Here is a 16,630-nt window from a genome sequence, read left to right as displayed (position 1 = left end):
TCCTATAGATGACCATCATTCCGTTCTTTCTAGCCTTGAGTTGGGGGCATACATGTTGACTACGTTGAAGGAGAACCCATTTACTGAGACCACTGCACCAAGGAACCATCCCTTTGGGCTTCTGCACACCTCTCTCGACTGAAGGTGCTTCCGGATGAACAACACCACCCCTCCTTTTCCTCTAACTGGCGAGTTCACTAGTGCGGTAAAACCAAGTTGATCACAGGAGAACCAAAATGAATCCTCACAACCGCACTTAATCTCTTGCAGGAGGATTATACTCGGATTGGCTCTACGAATTGCTGAAATGCATGCTCTTTGTTTAGCTTTGCTACAACACCCTCTAACGTTCCAGGATAAAATCCTCACCTCTCCAGCTCCTAATCCCGACCTATTGGATGATTGCCCGATACGCATCTTTAAAGAAATTAAACCTATTATCCCTACCCTTCCCTGTCCCCCTCGTCACTTCTTTAATTCTTTTGGAGAGGCTTCTCGACTCGGGCGGAGCCGAAGGCGCCATGTGTTCTTGGGTGCATGTAATATGCTTACCATCCTCCCCTAAGATTCATTTTTGGTGATACGCCTCCAACATTTCCTGCTCTTGGGGGACACCATCTGCACTCTTTGGTGCATCTTGACTCCTGGCACAAATCCACCACCATAGCCTGCCTTGGGAACGCCCGGCTCTTCATTATGATTTTCTGTACTAGCTTTACCCTTCTTCCCCACACTTTTCCATGGCTCCTGTGAAGTAGGGCCGGAGACCAACGGGTCTGGAGAAGAACTGCATAGACCTTTTTTTAAAGCTTGGAGAGTGCATGAGTGATACGCGGCACGTAGATGGAGGAAAGGTGAGGAGACTGGCGAAGAAACTCCGAGTTGACAGCCAAGATCTAAAAGAGATGAATGCAGGGAGTGGTGAGGACGCACCCCCTTCCAATAATGATAATATTGCGGATGATGGTGAGAACCCGTTGTATGCCGAGGTGTTGGCGCAGAAACTCCAAAGCAGCTTCTCCCCGCTTCACGACCACGAGCTTAGGAAGATTCTCTTGGTTGAAGTCAGCAAAAGAGCCAAGGAGGTTGAACACAAGCCCTGGTTCGAATCGGTGGTCTGTGAGTTGCAAATCGAAGCCGTTCGCCCGAAAATCGAGCGACTGGGAAGGGGAGGAGTGTACTTGTTCTTTACTGGTCGCATCCTCGCCTAAGATGAGCTCGCGGAGTTCATGCAATATGAATGTGACTTACCCTCCAGTGTCTACTCTGTGAGATTCCTGGGCAAAGGCTTCTACCTGGTGCAGTGCATGGCTGAAGCACTTCGGAATGAGCTTCTCGGTCGCACCTTCCTGTTTTTCGGAGTTCCAGTCCTGGTTCTCTCGTAGAGTCCGGAATTTAGCATTGATCAGTTCCTATTGCATGACTGTCCAATGTGGGTGGAATTTCCCAACCTCTCGTCGTGGTTGGAGGTCAAAGGAGATCCCAGAGTTTGTGGCGATCAAATTCCCAAAAGCCCCCCCGATGGCACAACAGGTTAAGTTCAGCCCGTTTCCGAACGCGTGCCACGTCTGCAAGCGCATGGGACATTTTGCCAGAAACTGTCCCCTCAAAGCTGCTAATACATCTGTGGCTGTGGGAGACAAATGCGAGACCGTGGTAGCGAGTGAGGCTGGTGGCGATAAGCAAGTGTGCGACGTTCGTGACAAGGGAGGTATTTCCCACACTCTTGAGAACCATTGATGTGACATTTCCATATAGCTCTCTCCCATTTCCCCTCCATTTCCCTTGGATCATTATGTCATGCATCAACGGAAAAACGTCCAAACTAGGGTCCTCCAAGGGAAAAACATCCAAAATAGCCATCCTTATTTCCCTCCTTTTTCCCCTCCATGACATAAGCCCCTAAGGCTACCTTTCAGGCAGGCCAAAAAGTGTCAGGAGAGCACTTCCTGCAAGGCAGTGCTAATAAATAAAAATGAGCAGGGAGGCAGACTTTGAATGCCCATTCATGAGTACCCAAGCAATGAACCTATCGACGCAACCCTCGGAGAGATTGCTATCACACAGCGCAAATGCTGCAGACAGGCCAGGCTGTCGTGCTACGATACAAAATTATACTTTTGATAGCCTGAAGGGCATGGTCATGGGATCGTTGCCTGCCCCTTATGGAAGGTGGATGGCCCCCAGTGCCCATCTAGCGTCTGTGTATGACAGGCCTTTTTGGTTTCGTCAGCAATGGCCCGCTTGGATGTCCAAAAGGGCCATGCTTGCTGAAGAAAGCAACAAGGCCTGCCATGCACAGACGTTAGATGTACACCATCAACGTGGCCTGGCGAGGGATGAAGACTGCGGTCCTGTAAGCTTGATTGAGGAGATCCTTGTTCAGCTGGGTCCAGAGACAGATGTTCCCACCTATGCCTCTCTTTTGAAGCCTTGCACCAATGCCAAGGCCTTATCTAAACGTGTGGATGAACACATGAGCAATTGCGGCTATGCAGGCAACAGATTTTCGAGTAACCTTCTCGTCCAAATGTACAGCAAGCGTGGGACCCTCGAGTGTGCATGTACTGTGTTTGACAAAATAGTTTATCCTAATTCATACTCTTGGAATATCATGATTGCTTTTTGTTCCCAGAATGGGAGCCTAGATGAAGCAAGAGCAATGCTTGCAGAGATGCCACAGCGAGATGTCGTCTCTTGGGGTGCCATGATCGCTGCTTCAACCCAGAACGGGCATAGTAAGGAGGCTCTTCAGTTGTCTGGTCAAATGCAGGTCAAAGGCTTTGAGCCAATAAGATCACCTTCATCTGCATTGTGGATGCGTGTACCCATGTGGCAGCTATAGAAGAGGGTGGAGTGATCCATGCTACCATTGCTGGCAATGGATGGGAGTCAGATGTTGTGAGTAATGCTCTCATCAATATGTATGGCAAGTGCAGGAGCATAGACGATGCAAGGGCAGTGTTTGGAGGGATACTATAGCAGAATGTGGTCTAGTGGAGTGCCATGATCACTGTGTACGCCCAGAATGGGCATGGCACTAAGGCCCTGCAACTGTTTGGTCAAATGCAGAAAGAAGGCCTTGAGCCAGATAAGGTCACCGTCATCTGTGTTGTGGATGCATGTGCCAGCGTGGCAGCCTTGGAAGAAGAGGGTCGAGTCATCCATGCTACTGTTGCTGGTAACATATGGGAGTTAGATGTGGTGGTGGAGACAGCCCTCATCAATATGTATGGCAAGTGTGGGAGCTTAGGTGATGCAAAAGCAATATTTGTAGAGATGCCACAGCGGAATGTGGTCACCTGGAGTGCCATGATCTCTGCATTTGCCCAGAATGGGCATGGTAAAGAGACCCTGCAAGTGCTTGGTCAAATGGAGGCTGAAGGCTTCAAGCCAAATAGGGTCACCTTTATCTATGTTGTGGATGCATGTGCCAGTGTTGCAGCTCTAGAGGAGGGTCGAGTGACCCATGCTTCTGTTTCTGGCAAGGGATGGGAGTCAGATGCTGTTGTGGGGAATGCTCTTATTAATATGTACAGTGGGACGTGGCCTCCTGGAGTGACATTATCGCTGCATGTGTCCAGAATGGCCATGGCAAGGAGGCGTACAACTGTTCAGCCAAATGGAGGCTGAAGGATTTGAGCCAAACAGGATCACGTTCAGCTGTCTTTTTGATGCATGTACCATGGTGGCAGCCCTAGAAGAGGGCCGAGTAGTCCATGCTACTGTTGCTGGCAATGGCTTGGACGTGGATGATGTTGTGGGGAATGCTCTTGCTAATGTGTATGGCAGGTGTGGGAGCCTTGATGATGCGAGGGCAGTCTTGTATAGATGCCACAGCGGACTGTGGTCTCCTGGAGTGCCATGATGGCTATGTGTGCCCAGAATGGGCATGGCAAGGAGGCCCTGCAACTATCAAATGAAGGCCGAAGGCTGTGAACCAAATGAGATCACCTTTCTCTGTGTTCTCAGTGCATGCAGTCACACAGGTCTGGTTGATGGGGATGCGATACTGTGCCTCAATGATGAAGGACCATGGCTTAACCCCCTGGCTAGAGCACTGTGTGCATGATCCTGTCTTTAGGGATTCTAAAGATTTGGACACTCTAAGATAAACTTTCTCATATACTTCAAATTCGAACCTTCTATGTTGCATAACTTCTTACTCTATCTTGAGCCTTTCTAATGCCATCTTTAGCTAATTTACCCATTTGATTCATATCCTCAAGAAAGTCTTTGGCCGCTTGACCCTCTCTTTGAGTCCCATTGCAATTGGGGCTCGAAGTTGAAATCATACATCATCATGAATGGATGAAAACGTGTATGCGAATACTTAGCATTGTTATATGCAAATTCTAACAGGGCAAACATTTTTTTCAATGAGTTTGCCATTTACTTACATATTCTCGAAGCATATCCTCAATCACCTAATTGATCCTTTCAATTTGACCATCACTGTGTGGATGATCTGTGGTGCTCATATTCAAAGTAGTTTTCGACCTCATAAACATAGTCCTCCGAAAACGGATGTTAAATTTGCTATCCGGATCACTAGCAATATTGGCTAGTAGCCCATACACACCATAAATATGCTCCATAAAAAATCCTTACTAATTATGGAGTTTAAACCTCTTTATTGGTTGGAATAAAGTGGGCAATCTTGGACAACCGATCCACAATTACCCACACAAAGTCATGTCCCCTCTGTGTCTTAGGTAATTTAACAATAAAATCCATGGAGATACTTTCCTATTTGCTAGTTGGAATCTCCACCTAGTATGAAATGATGTATTAAGGACATTTTTTTCTCTAATTTGCACTTGATGATATCCCAATCTCAAATCGATTTTAGTAAAATATTTTCCCTCTTGCAATTGATCAAAGAGATCATCAATGCGAGGCATAGGATCATGCTTCCTTCTATAGATGATTTATTTGAAAATTTGCCAAGAGGGCAGCTCCTCTTATGGACCTCTTGAAGAAGGATGCCTTTGTGTCAGCAAAAGAAGTGTAGCTCACTTTTGAAGACCTAAATTTTGCATTGACTCATGCCCTTGTATTACTTTGCCCTGGGTTCTCACAATCATTCATAGTGGAGGCAAATGCTTGTGGAAAAGGATTGGGGTTGTTCTACAACAAGAGCATGGTGTCATATCTTTTGAAAGCAAAAAATTTGATGGCAAAGAGCTCAACTACCATGTTTATGATAAGGAATTGTTGGCCATTCTACACACTGCCTTACAAAATTGACATCTTTACTATATGCGAGCAAAATCAAGTTCAAAATTGATCATAGGACACCCAAGATTTTCTTCAGATTCTTTTCAGAATCATAGGAGCCCTCATGCCATGATCATCTTAACTTTAAATTGCATAACAAGTATCAGAATGAAATCTACTTGGTTCTAGACTCACAATATAGTAAACTAGTGTTAAGGGAAATGCATTCTTCTACTTTGGTAGGACATAAGGTGGCACAAAGGAATATGAGAGGGTCATATAAATTTTCTTCTGCAAAGGTGTATGGAGAGATGTAGTCAAACATGTTGTCGAATGTTTGCCATGCTAGCAAAACAAAGTGGACAGCAAGTTGCCAGCTGGTTTGTTGCAGCCATTACCCATTCTAGAGGGAAAATGGACACTTAGAGTGGTGGATTTCATCACAAGATTGTAGTGGTGGATTTCCTTAGCATTGCATACCATCTTGAGGCTAGTCTAAAAGGGTGAACAAATGGATAGAGGAATACCTTAGGAATTTCTATCACAAAGTTTATTACTTCATGTGGAAGCATTTCATTCAGTTTGAGAGAGAGTCTTTATATGCTATTTTAGTCCGCTATTTTGTGAGGAAGGTAGGGATGTGATAGATAAATAGACTGAATGACATGGAAAGCGAGGATTAGTTAGATCTAACCATGGTTACTTGACCTTGGTGATGTGTTAGATAAAGGATAGGGCTACCATGTGGTCAAAATCTGACCACTCACCAAACCCAAGGTTAGCTTGTCTTAATCTTGTAGGAGCTTATCTTTTTACAAGTCGTTCTTTTTTTTTTTTCCGGAGCTTGTTATTTGGTATTGTTGAAGTTTAATGGTGTGTTTTCTATCTTGCATTTGTGTTATTTTTCTTTGCTTAGTCTTATGATGTCTATAAGTGCTTGCATATTAATTGTGTTTAATGTAGACTACATTGTGAGTGTTGGTAAACTGAAAGGAAAGAATAGAGTGAACACAAACTCAGAATACTTGCATATAGAATGAAGAAGAGTGAGGTCCTTATGTAGGCACCTCTTACATGCTCACTGACATCACTGATGACTTCAGAGCTCCACAATCATTTCCTCAATCTGCTCCTAGATTCTCTCAAACATCCTATGTGGCTTACCACCACCTAATTGTGCTTATGGGCACCTAACTGTGCCTCTAGCACTCACACATAGAAACCAAGGTGTGCCTGAGACATACACCTTGAGATATCCCAACAAACCCCCCCTCAAGGGAATGCCTCAAGCTATGTCAAGGATACAGCTAGCACAAGGTGTCTCATCCCATCTCATGGTGGTCATGGATCTATCAATGGCTAGGATCTCAAGCTAGCAAGGGTTCCCATGGGTGTAAGGTAAACATAAGGGATACAAAAAACCTTCCAATGGTTATCTCCCCTACATGTATATGCACACAATGTCTGCAGGAAAAACCATGGAGCAAAACACATACACATGGCCTACATCATAAGGTGACCAGAGGTGTTTACAAAACACACAAAACACAATAGTTTATTTCATTCATTTTGGAGGACTATCCAGGCTGAGTACCTTGACTCAACATAAAAAGAGAGATCTGGAGCATACATAGAGATGATTTAAAAAGCATAATCTTCAAAGGATGCCTCATCTTGTGGAGACACATCAACTGAAAGTAGATTGGCATTTTTTGTCTTTGAAGTTGCTTCCTTTTTGGCTCTGCAAAACTTCTCATGGTGATTGTTTTTGCCACAGTGTTTGCATGGATTGATTTTGAAGCAGTCTTTTGAGAGGTGATTAGTCTTCCCACAATGATTGCAAGGTGAAAACTTGCCCTTCTGGATTTTTATGGCAGAAGCTGTGTCATTGCCTTTCCTGAGCTCCATGTGCCTTTCTTCTTCTTGGAGAGCAGAGATAATACCTTCAAGATTAGGATTAGGAAGATTTTTCGAAGTGGTAACAATATGATCATAATCTTCAGGCATACTCTTAAGCAACACTGCCATAGCATCATCTGTAGTGATAGGAGAGTTGATAGAAGCAAGTTGAGTCATAAGACTCCGCATGTAATTGACATGGGCAGCCAAAGGAGTGCCACTAACCATCTTCAATTCAAAGAAAGAAATTTTCAGCGATAATTTTGAGATGTGAGAGCTAGCACCAAAAATCATGTCAAGCTTCTGCCAAGCTTCTGAAGGAGACTCTAAGTCAGAGATGTGATGAATATAATCATCTCCTAAAGCAAGAGCAATGATACCATATGCTTTCTCCTCTCTAGCGGGATCCCTTGCCGGGCGTGTCGGAGCTGAGGATTCTCCAGCATTGGAGGCTGTAGAAGAAGAAGTTGAAGCCGGTTTGAAAAGTCCCCAGAGATTTTCCCTCATCAATGCAAATTTCACCTTCATCTGCCATGTGTGGAAGCCCTTACCATTGAACTTATCTATATTCAATATGGTAGCCATGAGAGAGTCTAACCCAGGTATTGGGCAGTGTCTTCTCTCTTACAAGGCTAGAATAACAACTGAAAGGCTTCAAAATATAAGCATTTAATGTAGCAAAGACTTGTGACCAAATTTCAATCAATGATGCTTTTTCTTACATGCTTCACAGAGGTGGCTAAATGAAAGCTTTCCAATCAAAACCAGGTATAGCAACTCAAAGCAAAGCTGAAGCCACAGTTGTAAATGTAGCAAAGACTTGTGACCAAATTTCAATCAATGATGCTTTTTCTTACATGCTTCACAGAGGTGGCTAAATGAAAGCTTTCCAATCAAAACCAGGTATAGCAACTCAAAGCAAAGCTGAAGCCACAGTTGTACTGATGCTATTCAAAACTTCAAAAACTCAGAAATGCTAAAGTAGCATCACTTTCAAAACTTTGTCAAAACTGTGAAAAACAAAGGATTGAACTTGGAGGGCTTGTATCTCACTCTCCAAAGCAAAGAAAAAGGGGGTTTCTGAGGCAAAAGAAAGCTCATATACCACAGAAGGTCTACTGAGGAGAAGGGACGCAAATCCGTGTCAGAGCGCCATAGCTTGCCTCTTCATTTTCGACTGGTTTTTCTCTGTTTTCACCTTGAATATGCAGCCATTGCTGCTCAGATTTCAGCACAGGATAGCTCAAGGTATGAAGAAGCTTCCTCTGAAAGGGATTAGAGAAGTATGAAGCAGTCTCAGAGAAAACGCAGGAAAGAGAGTCACCGATTTTTATGCAATGTCGTCGAGCAGAGGCGATGATACGTTAATTCCTTGTAGCCAAGGGTTCGCCCCTTCGAGATGTATCTCCAACAAGAAGGGCTTGGAGAATGGCAGAGAAACTGAGGAGAACAGGCTTTAGCAAAATTTGGGAAGAAGAGGAAGAGATGGTGAAGAAGAAGATGGAGAAGAAGATGATGATGTGGCAGAAATGGGATCAAGGGGGATCAAAGGGCCCTGATACCATGTTGGTAAACTGAAAGGAAAGAATAGAGTGAACACAAACTCAGAATACTTGCATATAGAATGAATAAGAGTGAGGTCCTTATGTAGGCACCTCTTACATGCTCACTGACATCACTGATGACTTCAGAGCTCCACAATCATCTCCTCAATCTGCTCTTAGATTCTCTCAATCATCCTATGTGGCTTACCACTACCTAACTGTGCTTATGGGCACCTAGCTGTGCCTCTAGCACTCACACATAGAAACCAAGGTGTGCCTAAGGCATACACCTTGAGATATCCCAACAGTGAGAGTCCTTGATTCCACATATTAATTGCACACTATTTCTCTCTCTACTAACAAGAATTTGTATGAATCACTTTCACACCAAGGATACAAACATATGAACCTTTCTCACTCTCAAGAGAAAAATGAACACTTATAAAACCTTCAAAGGGAACCTCTCAATCTCAAGAGAACTCATTGAAGAAGAATAATCCCCAAGAAGCTTCAAACTCTCCCTCTCTCAACAAGGATGTTGCTCAATGGAAGGCACAAACGAGAAATGATACCTTGAAAATTTTTGATCAGAGAAAGGACAAGACTGGAGATGGGGAGAGAGGGAGCAACTAGAGAGAACAACACAAATGACTAACCGTACACTACATTAGTATAAATGAATGAATACACACACACACACACACACACACACACAAACTCTTTCTCCTTTTTAGTACCCTTTTGTCTTAGTGCTACGTAGCAACATGGAAAAATAAGGCCATGCAACAAATTTGAACACATGGGAACTAAAACCAGATAGGGTCACCTATAGGGCTTGCTCATGAAGTTGACACACGGTATACAAAATTGCCAAATCACCTTATCTACCACCTTAGCAAGAACCCCAGCTACCATGTTATCACATAAACATGGCAATGCCATGTAGCATCATTTACTACCTGTCACACATGCTAATCCACATGGTAGCATTGCTACATCAACAACCTTACCAAATCATCAGTGCCATGTGGCACACATAGTACCACCTATGCACTATTACCCTTGTTAAGAACACTCTGCACACACTTACCACATCATGATTATGCTCCATAGGCACACATATTGCATGTGCACCTGATTGCCGCATCATTCATCTTGGTCGTCTTCTTAAGGATAGTTTGGCATAACTTTTGATCTAGCAGGAATTTATAGGTGGTCTGAAAACAAAAAGTGATCAATTTTTTGAGCTCTATGTGCTCATCATATCATATATATATATATATATTAGTTCTTTCATCTGATACTTTTGAGCCTCTATGTGAGATAACCTCTTTAGCACTTTAAAGCCTCTTCATTGATCAATCCTTGATGCATCTGACCATGCTATAAAGAACTAAGAAAAGAAATTATTTTTTTCCTTTTCATCACTTTGGGAGTTGGTCTAGCGTAAATTAGCATAGATTAGTCTATCTTAGAGTAGGTTCAACTCCATAGACCCAATTGAGCCATTTTCCAAAATCACTCAACTAGATCCTAAATGCAGTCAGTCCCTTCACTCACATGAAACCCAAGAATTTATAGGATAGTGAGAAGTATATAGAGATATTGGCATCGTATCAGTGAGTAGTAGATGGTATTTTGATAAGCATATGCTAAGCTAGATAAATCTAATCGTGGTACTTGGAAGTACCCAAATTGATTTTACAAGATAACTGGGAGTATGTAGATGGGTCTACACTTAGACCATCTGGCGACCTCACAATAGATCTTGAATTTCCCAAGCACATGTAGATGGGATAAGAAAGGAAATTATGCCTATCCTTTGACCAAGAAAAATTTTCAAGATGTCATCCTTAGGCAAGTGACATGGTCAAGACATCCAAGGCGGCATGGGATATATTCTCAACTCTTTATAAATCCAAGATTTTTGACACTTAGAAACCAGATCAGTCAATTTTACAACATCAATGAATGTGTTCATTTTTATGTACTCAAAATCAAAGACATCAACAATTAACTTATAAGAATAGGAGTGTTGGATGTAGTGGATTTTACCCCTCATTGTGCATGGAAAATGGCTTAATGCAAGGGGGGTAGCCATTGGTTGACACATAATTTGGGGGAGATTAGTCCCATATACACGTGTGTTTTTGTGTGCCTTGAAAATATAAAAATAGACCTTCCATATTTCATCCCCTCAGTACTTTTCAGATTGGGGATCACATTACCTCAACCCTACAGGGTGTATGGGACTCGGGTGAGATGCCAGACTCACTTAGGGAGGGCCTCATTCATTTTATTCCGAAAGGGGGTTGCAGGAATTTAATGTCTCAGTGGAGACCGATTACCTTGCTCGGTACCTTGTATAAAATCCCAGCTAAATCTATTAGCCTTCGTCTGCAATGCTTTCTACTAGATCTTATCCATGGTACACATACAAGTTTTGTGCATGGTAGGAGCATCTTTGATAACATCTTCTCATTTTGGGAGGCTTTGGATTGGGCCATGCTTAATGGCCATAGGCTGGCCATTCTACTCTTGGACTTTGAGAAAGCTTATGAGACGTGTGTCTATGGGATGGGTTTGAGGTACGTTGTACTTGGCACAATTTTTTATTGCCACATGTAGCTAACATTGGTATCAGAGCAAGGTGGTCTTTGGTGACACATGGTGGCATTTTATTTTTGGACCTAGACTATTGTACTTATGTTTCAATAATGATTCTTGGCTACTTAATTGATTACCGTGCAATTGTGTACTTGTTGGTGGATGTTAATGGCCTTGAGAAGACTTTCCAGTGATTGCACCCATGTCTATGTCGATCATGGTACCTTGTGTACTTGTGTTTAAAAACTTGTAATTTTGTGTGCTTTGGGGATTATTTCACATGGGGGTGTTGGAGGTGTTCTTCACCCCTCATTGTACATGGAAAATAGCTTAAATGCAAGGGGTGACATGTGGACTTTGAGGGGACACTAGTCCCATATACACATGCCTTGGATATAAACACCAATGAGACCCTCTAGAGTTATTCCCTCCTAAAATTTTAATAAAGATGCATGGATATAGGGTGGGACCTAGGGACCCCGCACTCGGTGTGATTTCTAGCTACCATGCAACTAGCAAGGAGAGAATATAAGGTTGGTACAAATGGTTGAGGCAGTCGATAGAGCAAGCGAGAAAAAGTGAGCGGGCTGAAAAAAGTGAGCGAGCTTTTGTACAATTTCCTTTGAAAGTACCCTAAACATAGCTTCGTGGAAACTCCTAATTGGGAAGTATCTCAAAGATAAAACTTACCTTCCTATGTTTACTACAGTAACATTGCAAATTTCATAGCATGGTTTTACATCATTCATAAGAATGCACTTTACTATGCTACCCATACTTCGACTGCGGATTTTAGCCTAGTTTTACATCATTCATAAGAATGCACTTTACTATGCTAACCATACTTCGACTGCGGATTTTAGCCTACCATAACTCTAATTGACACTATACTCACATTATGCAATGATAGTATGTGTGCTTAACAAAAACCAATCTTCTCTAAAACAAGGGATTCCATTATTGAACCCAACAATTATTTCGCATTTCAAATGGGCCTTTTGATACGAATAACTATAATTACACTACTACGCATTGCATGATATTTTTCACTTACTAAGATAAGTATCACTTAAAAAATAAGTGTGATGAACAAATTGCCTAAACACTTCATAGCATGGGATTGTATCACTTTCATAAATGTCATGACATTCAATATGATTCTTCTTACTGAAACCGTTACTAAACCATGAAGCAATTGAATGCTTAAAAAATACTCCACCCATATCTTAATTAAAACTCAGGTGTGATTTGCAAGCCATCTTCTGCATCATACAGAGAACAATAATAGTATCTCTTTAAATTTGAATATTAAGAAATAGCTTTTCTCAACCAAATGGTTATCTGCAAACTACAAACAAAAAGTATTTCTCAACAATATTCTACTCTCCCTCACATTCATCATCAACTAAGAAGTTATGCGGTTTTTGCCTATCTGGAGACGTCTTGTCATATCTCCGGTTTTTGCCTATCTGAAGGCCTCTTATCATATCTCCGGTTGCTTGCCATGAACCTTGCCATTTCTTCTGCATGGCATAGCATGGCAATGTACTACAACCAAAAATACCTTTCAAACCATAGTAAGTCAAAATGGAAAAGTCATTCATGGCACTCACAAGATGAACTTATATTGAAAAACGTGCTTGATTATTACCAACAAATAAATGATGTTTTTGCAAAAAATTTGATTAACACTAAGAAACATATCACAAACTAGAGTTTTAATATTTGAAGGTACCCATGAATGTCATCAGATTATACACGCACATAAACAAGCATAAAAGTTATCCATACGAAAAAATCCAAATTGTTTGTCAAAAAAGAAATGAGGTCAGCTGCATACTACTCATAAAAAGGATTTGGAATAGGATCCACTCTATCATCCTGTCCATCTCCATCATGCTCTAACCTTACCCTTTTCCCAGAATGATCCGCTACAAGTATCTCAACAATGTTAGCCACAATACTACTATCAGAATCAAAAGAGAAGAAAGGCCTACCACTAGCCTGGCATGCACGCATTAGAGGAGCTGTGCCACAACCCATCTCCAATACAAGTCCACCTGGAACACACAACATAGATAAAAGGCACCCACTAAAAAAGCTACTCCTCTCTAGCCCACCTCAAACTACTTGAGAGGACATTGGCAAGGTTGTCCATAGTGCATCCACATATCATCCAAAGGATCAATGAAAAGCGTCTGAAACAAAGTTGCACTCTCTTCCCAAAACACATGTGGATTCTTTAGAGCCAACAACGATACATGCATCTACAAATCAACAATACAAAATTAAAAATTAGTCTTGGAAGCATGATAGCATTGAAACACAGCATGATTCAAAACAAACCAAACATAACTCAAATGAAAAAACTTATTTCAAGTTTACAACATACTATTTGTATAATATATAGCAAGACACATGAAAAAATCACTTTGAAAGGACTGCAAAGATTGAACATAGTGCTTACCTTATGAGTTTTGCCCCGTTCTTTCCAATATCCGTATGGAAGTTTATCATGTATAACGATACGTCTAACAACTTCCAATCCCTGAACATAAGAAAATCTCTCCATCCAAGACACATAATGATCTATAGTAAAAGAAGCCGCGATCTTGAGCCAATTGAAATAAAAAAGATTACATACCATTCAAGTAAAGCTATACATCTTACTTGCCATAGGACATACAACCAGCCACTGTCAGACAAAGATGTGGCTGTAACTGGTAGCCCGCTCCTTTAACAAAACATTCCACACTGGGGTGGGACCTCTGTCCTCTAGTGGGCATCCACTAGGAAAATCAAGCAAAATAAAATCTGAAGCCCACTTTACCTTCTTACCCATCCTCAAGTGATCCCTGTCTGGACTAACTAAGGTCACAAAAAAGTCATGGAGTATAGCATATCTGTCATTTTTCTTTCCCTGTGTAAAGTCCATTCCCATGGTTATATAATCACCAACCATGCATGCATATAAGGGAGTGATACCACTAACAGGAGTCTGTGGTTTCTGAAACACAGATTTTTGTACAACCTTTTCAGAAGACTTTGCGCCTGAGACAAAAAACTATTTCAGCCACATTTAAGCCTTTATTTCAAGCAACAAAAACATACATATAAGAAAGCTAGTTGATCACCTGCAACCTCTATGTCATGTCATGTCTAGAGGGGCTAAGTGGCTCCGTATCTAAATAGAAAATATTCACAAAACCAAACAATGCCAAATCCATTCAATGAACAAAAAGAATTAACATATGTTTTTTCTCCTTACCTTTCTTTTTAGATGGTTCTTGTTTCTCTTTGTCTTTTCTCAGCCTCCTAGATCTTTCCTCTCCTTAATCCACAACTTCTTCTTTGCCTTCTCCTGAACCATATGTTTTGAACAAATCCCTCTCCCTCACTAGTACTTGTCCTTTAGGAAAGTCAATCCACCAAGGACAGTTTTCTAGTTCCCACTGAGAGAGACTATGCATGGCAGGTGGATAAACACATGCATTGTGTCCAACTTCTAGCCAATTCTTGCATAAATTCAGAATTTCAGGTATCTTCTTCTCTTTTACCAAATATGCAAGACACCTTTCAACCAACATGTAGAAAATACATTCACAAAGTTGCATAAACATGTATCAAATTAATAACCAACAAGTTCAATGAAGCAAACATCCCAACAAACAAATCAGAAGTACACATAATCACAAGAGAAAGTAGCATACCTGAAAACAACCTTGCGTGCAGCCATGTCGAGTTCAGAAAGACCTTCTCCCTTCTTTCCACTCTTAGCATCATTCTTCACCTCTTTTGATCTCAATGCCATGAACATGTGTTTTCTCCCTTCTAGTTTAATGTCTTCCATATACTGTTGTATAGTATAATCCTTTGGGGTCTCCAATGGAACTCCCATGGTGGTGACATTGCTCAAGTCAGAAATTTACTTTGATGGCCATTGTTTCAACTCTCTCCAAGAAAATGTTAAGTTAAGTGGCCTCCAACAAGGAAAGGAAATTTGTCTTCTTTTCTAGCCTCAAGTCAGACTTTGCAACAATGAGCTACAATTTTTCCAATGTCACACGAATCTGCTCCGTCAAACCATAGACCAAACATCTTATCTAATCATCTCTCACCCAAACCGGGATCTATACAGTTAAGCACCTATGCAAGCATTCCAAACATGAAAAGAACTTTAGAATGAATGCACTAATATTGTAGCATTACATTCCAGTCATAAAAGTTGGAAATAAATATTTCTAAGTGTTAAAAAACAAATGTAACCTTTCCCATCTTGTCAGCTATTCTTTTTTGTATCTGCACCCTATCCTTTGCCTCCACTTCATTACTTTGTTCCACAAGTAATTTGTTGGATATCTTATAAGTGCCTTCTTTAGATGTATACTATATTCAACCTACACAAGCTTGGAGTGTTAGAGCAACCAAAGAAATGAAAGTGAATGAAACACCAAAGAAGAGAATAACCATACCTAAAATACAAGTCTTGCAAGATACCCCCTCGTTACTTAAAACCATGGTTTCTTCCCCTTACTTTCTTGAGTCCTCCAATGCTCTATAGATTTTACTTCTGCAGGGGACAAAGATTTCAAGAATACACTGGGATCACACTCACAAATGTTGTGAGCATTTATGAGTATGTCCCTAAGACTTGGCTCACGACATGCTCATTCATGCTGAAAGGACAAATTCAAACTCAAGTCATATGTTTGAAATGATATTATGGGAGACAATGTACTATGTGAATACACAAAATGATCTGCTTGATTAAAAAACATTACTTATGAATTCATTCTCTGTAATCCCGCCAATAGAGAAATCTCACTTGTTCTTCTTGGATCAATAATTGTACATACAACTCTGATATGCCTCTTCTTGTTAGTGGGAAAAATTTCCTTGATAACATTCATCCATGCTGTGATCCTGTGATTTCCCTCCCACACAAAGAACATCTTCCCAGACATCAACTTGAACGCATTGCCTGCAAGAAGTTCCTTCTCAAACTCAGCATCCACCTCCCTCCAGGTGGGATCCCAACTCTCTCTAATCTCATGAGTTACTAGCTGCTCTTCTCCACCACTCTTGCATATTGAAACAATAAAGGATTCTTTTTCAGGAAGGTAATCCTCCACCTGGAAAGTACTCTTTAGAGATGAAACATCATCATGAAGCCCTCTGACCCTTGCATATGGAATCAATCTACAAAGAGGGATTCGTGGACACTGATCAGAATTGACTCTCCTGCATCTCCCAATAACATCACCTCCAGACTCCACCTGCACCTCTGAATCCTCCATCTCCACCCCATCTTTTCCTTCTTCTTCCCTTGGAGGAGATGATGTGCCAACAGTATTCACTTG

The 16,630-nt window shown here is 41.5% G+C and overlaps 1 protein-coding gene across 1 annotated transcript; it reads right to left on the bottom strand.

Moving 5' to 3' along the window:
* Positions 1–14,544: 14,544 nt before the first annotated feature.
* LOC147883954 (uncharacterized) lies at positions 14,545–15,171 on the bottom strand. Its single transcript, XM_087398113.1, has 2 exons — positions 14,981–15,171; positions 14,545–14,843 (listed from the first exon to the last, which is right to left on the bottom strand). The coding sequence occupies exons 1-2, from the start codon at positions 15,166–15,168 to the stop codon at positions 14,603–14,605; spliced, it is 429 nt and encodes a 142-aa protein (XP_087254239.1). The 5' UTR covers positions 15,169–15,171; the 3' UTR covers positions 14,545–14,602.
* Positions 15,172–16,630: the final 1,459 nt, after the last annotated feature.

The sequence above is a fragment of the Dipteris shenzhenensis genome, chromosome 27, assembly GCF_047967505.1.
Source record: "Dipteris shenzhenensis isolate YYH24624 ecotype China chromosome 27, Dip_SZ_1.0, whole genome shotgun sequence".
NCBI classification, from domain to species: domain Eukaryota; kingdom Viridiplantae; phylum Streptophyta; class Polypodiopsida; order Gleicheniales; family Dipteridaceae; genus Dipteris; species Dipteris shenzhenensis.
This window is presented reverse-complemented; position numbering and strand designations above follow the sequence as displayed.

Bases quoted from the DNA above. Each gene is read 5' to 3' on its own strand.
- LOC147883954 (XM_087398113.1), bottom strand. From the start codon at position 15,168: ATGGGAGTTCCATTGGAGACCCCAAAGGATTATACTATACAACAGTAT. The intron at 14,844-14,980 runs GTATGCTACTTT...GTTGGTTGAAAG, and splicing joins GCACGCAAGGTTGTTTTCAG to GTGTCTTGCATATTTGGTAA.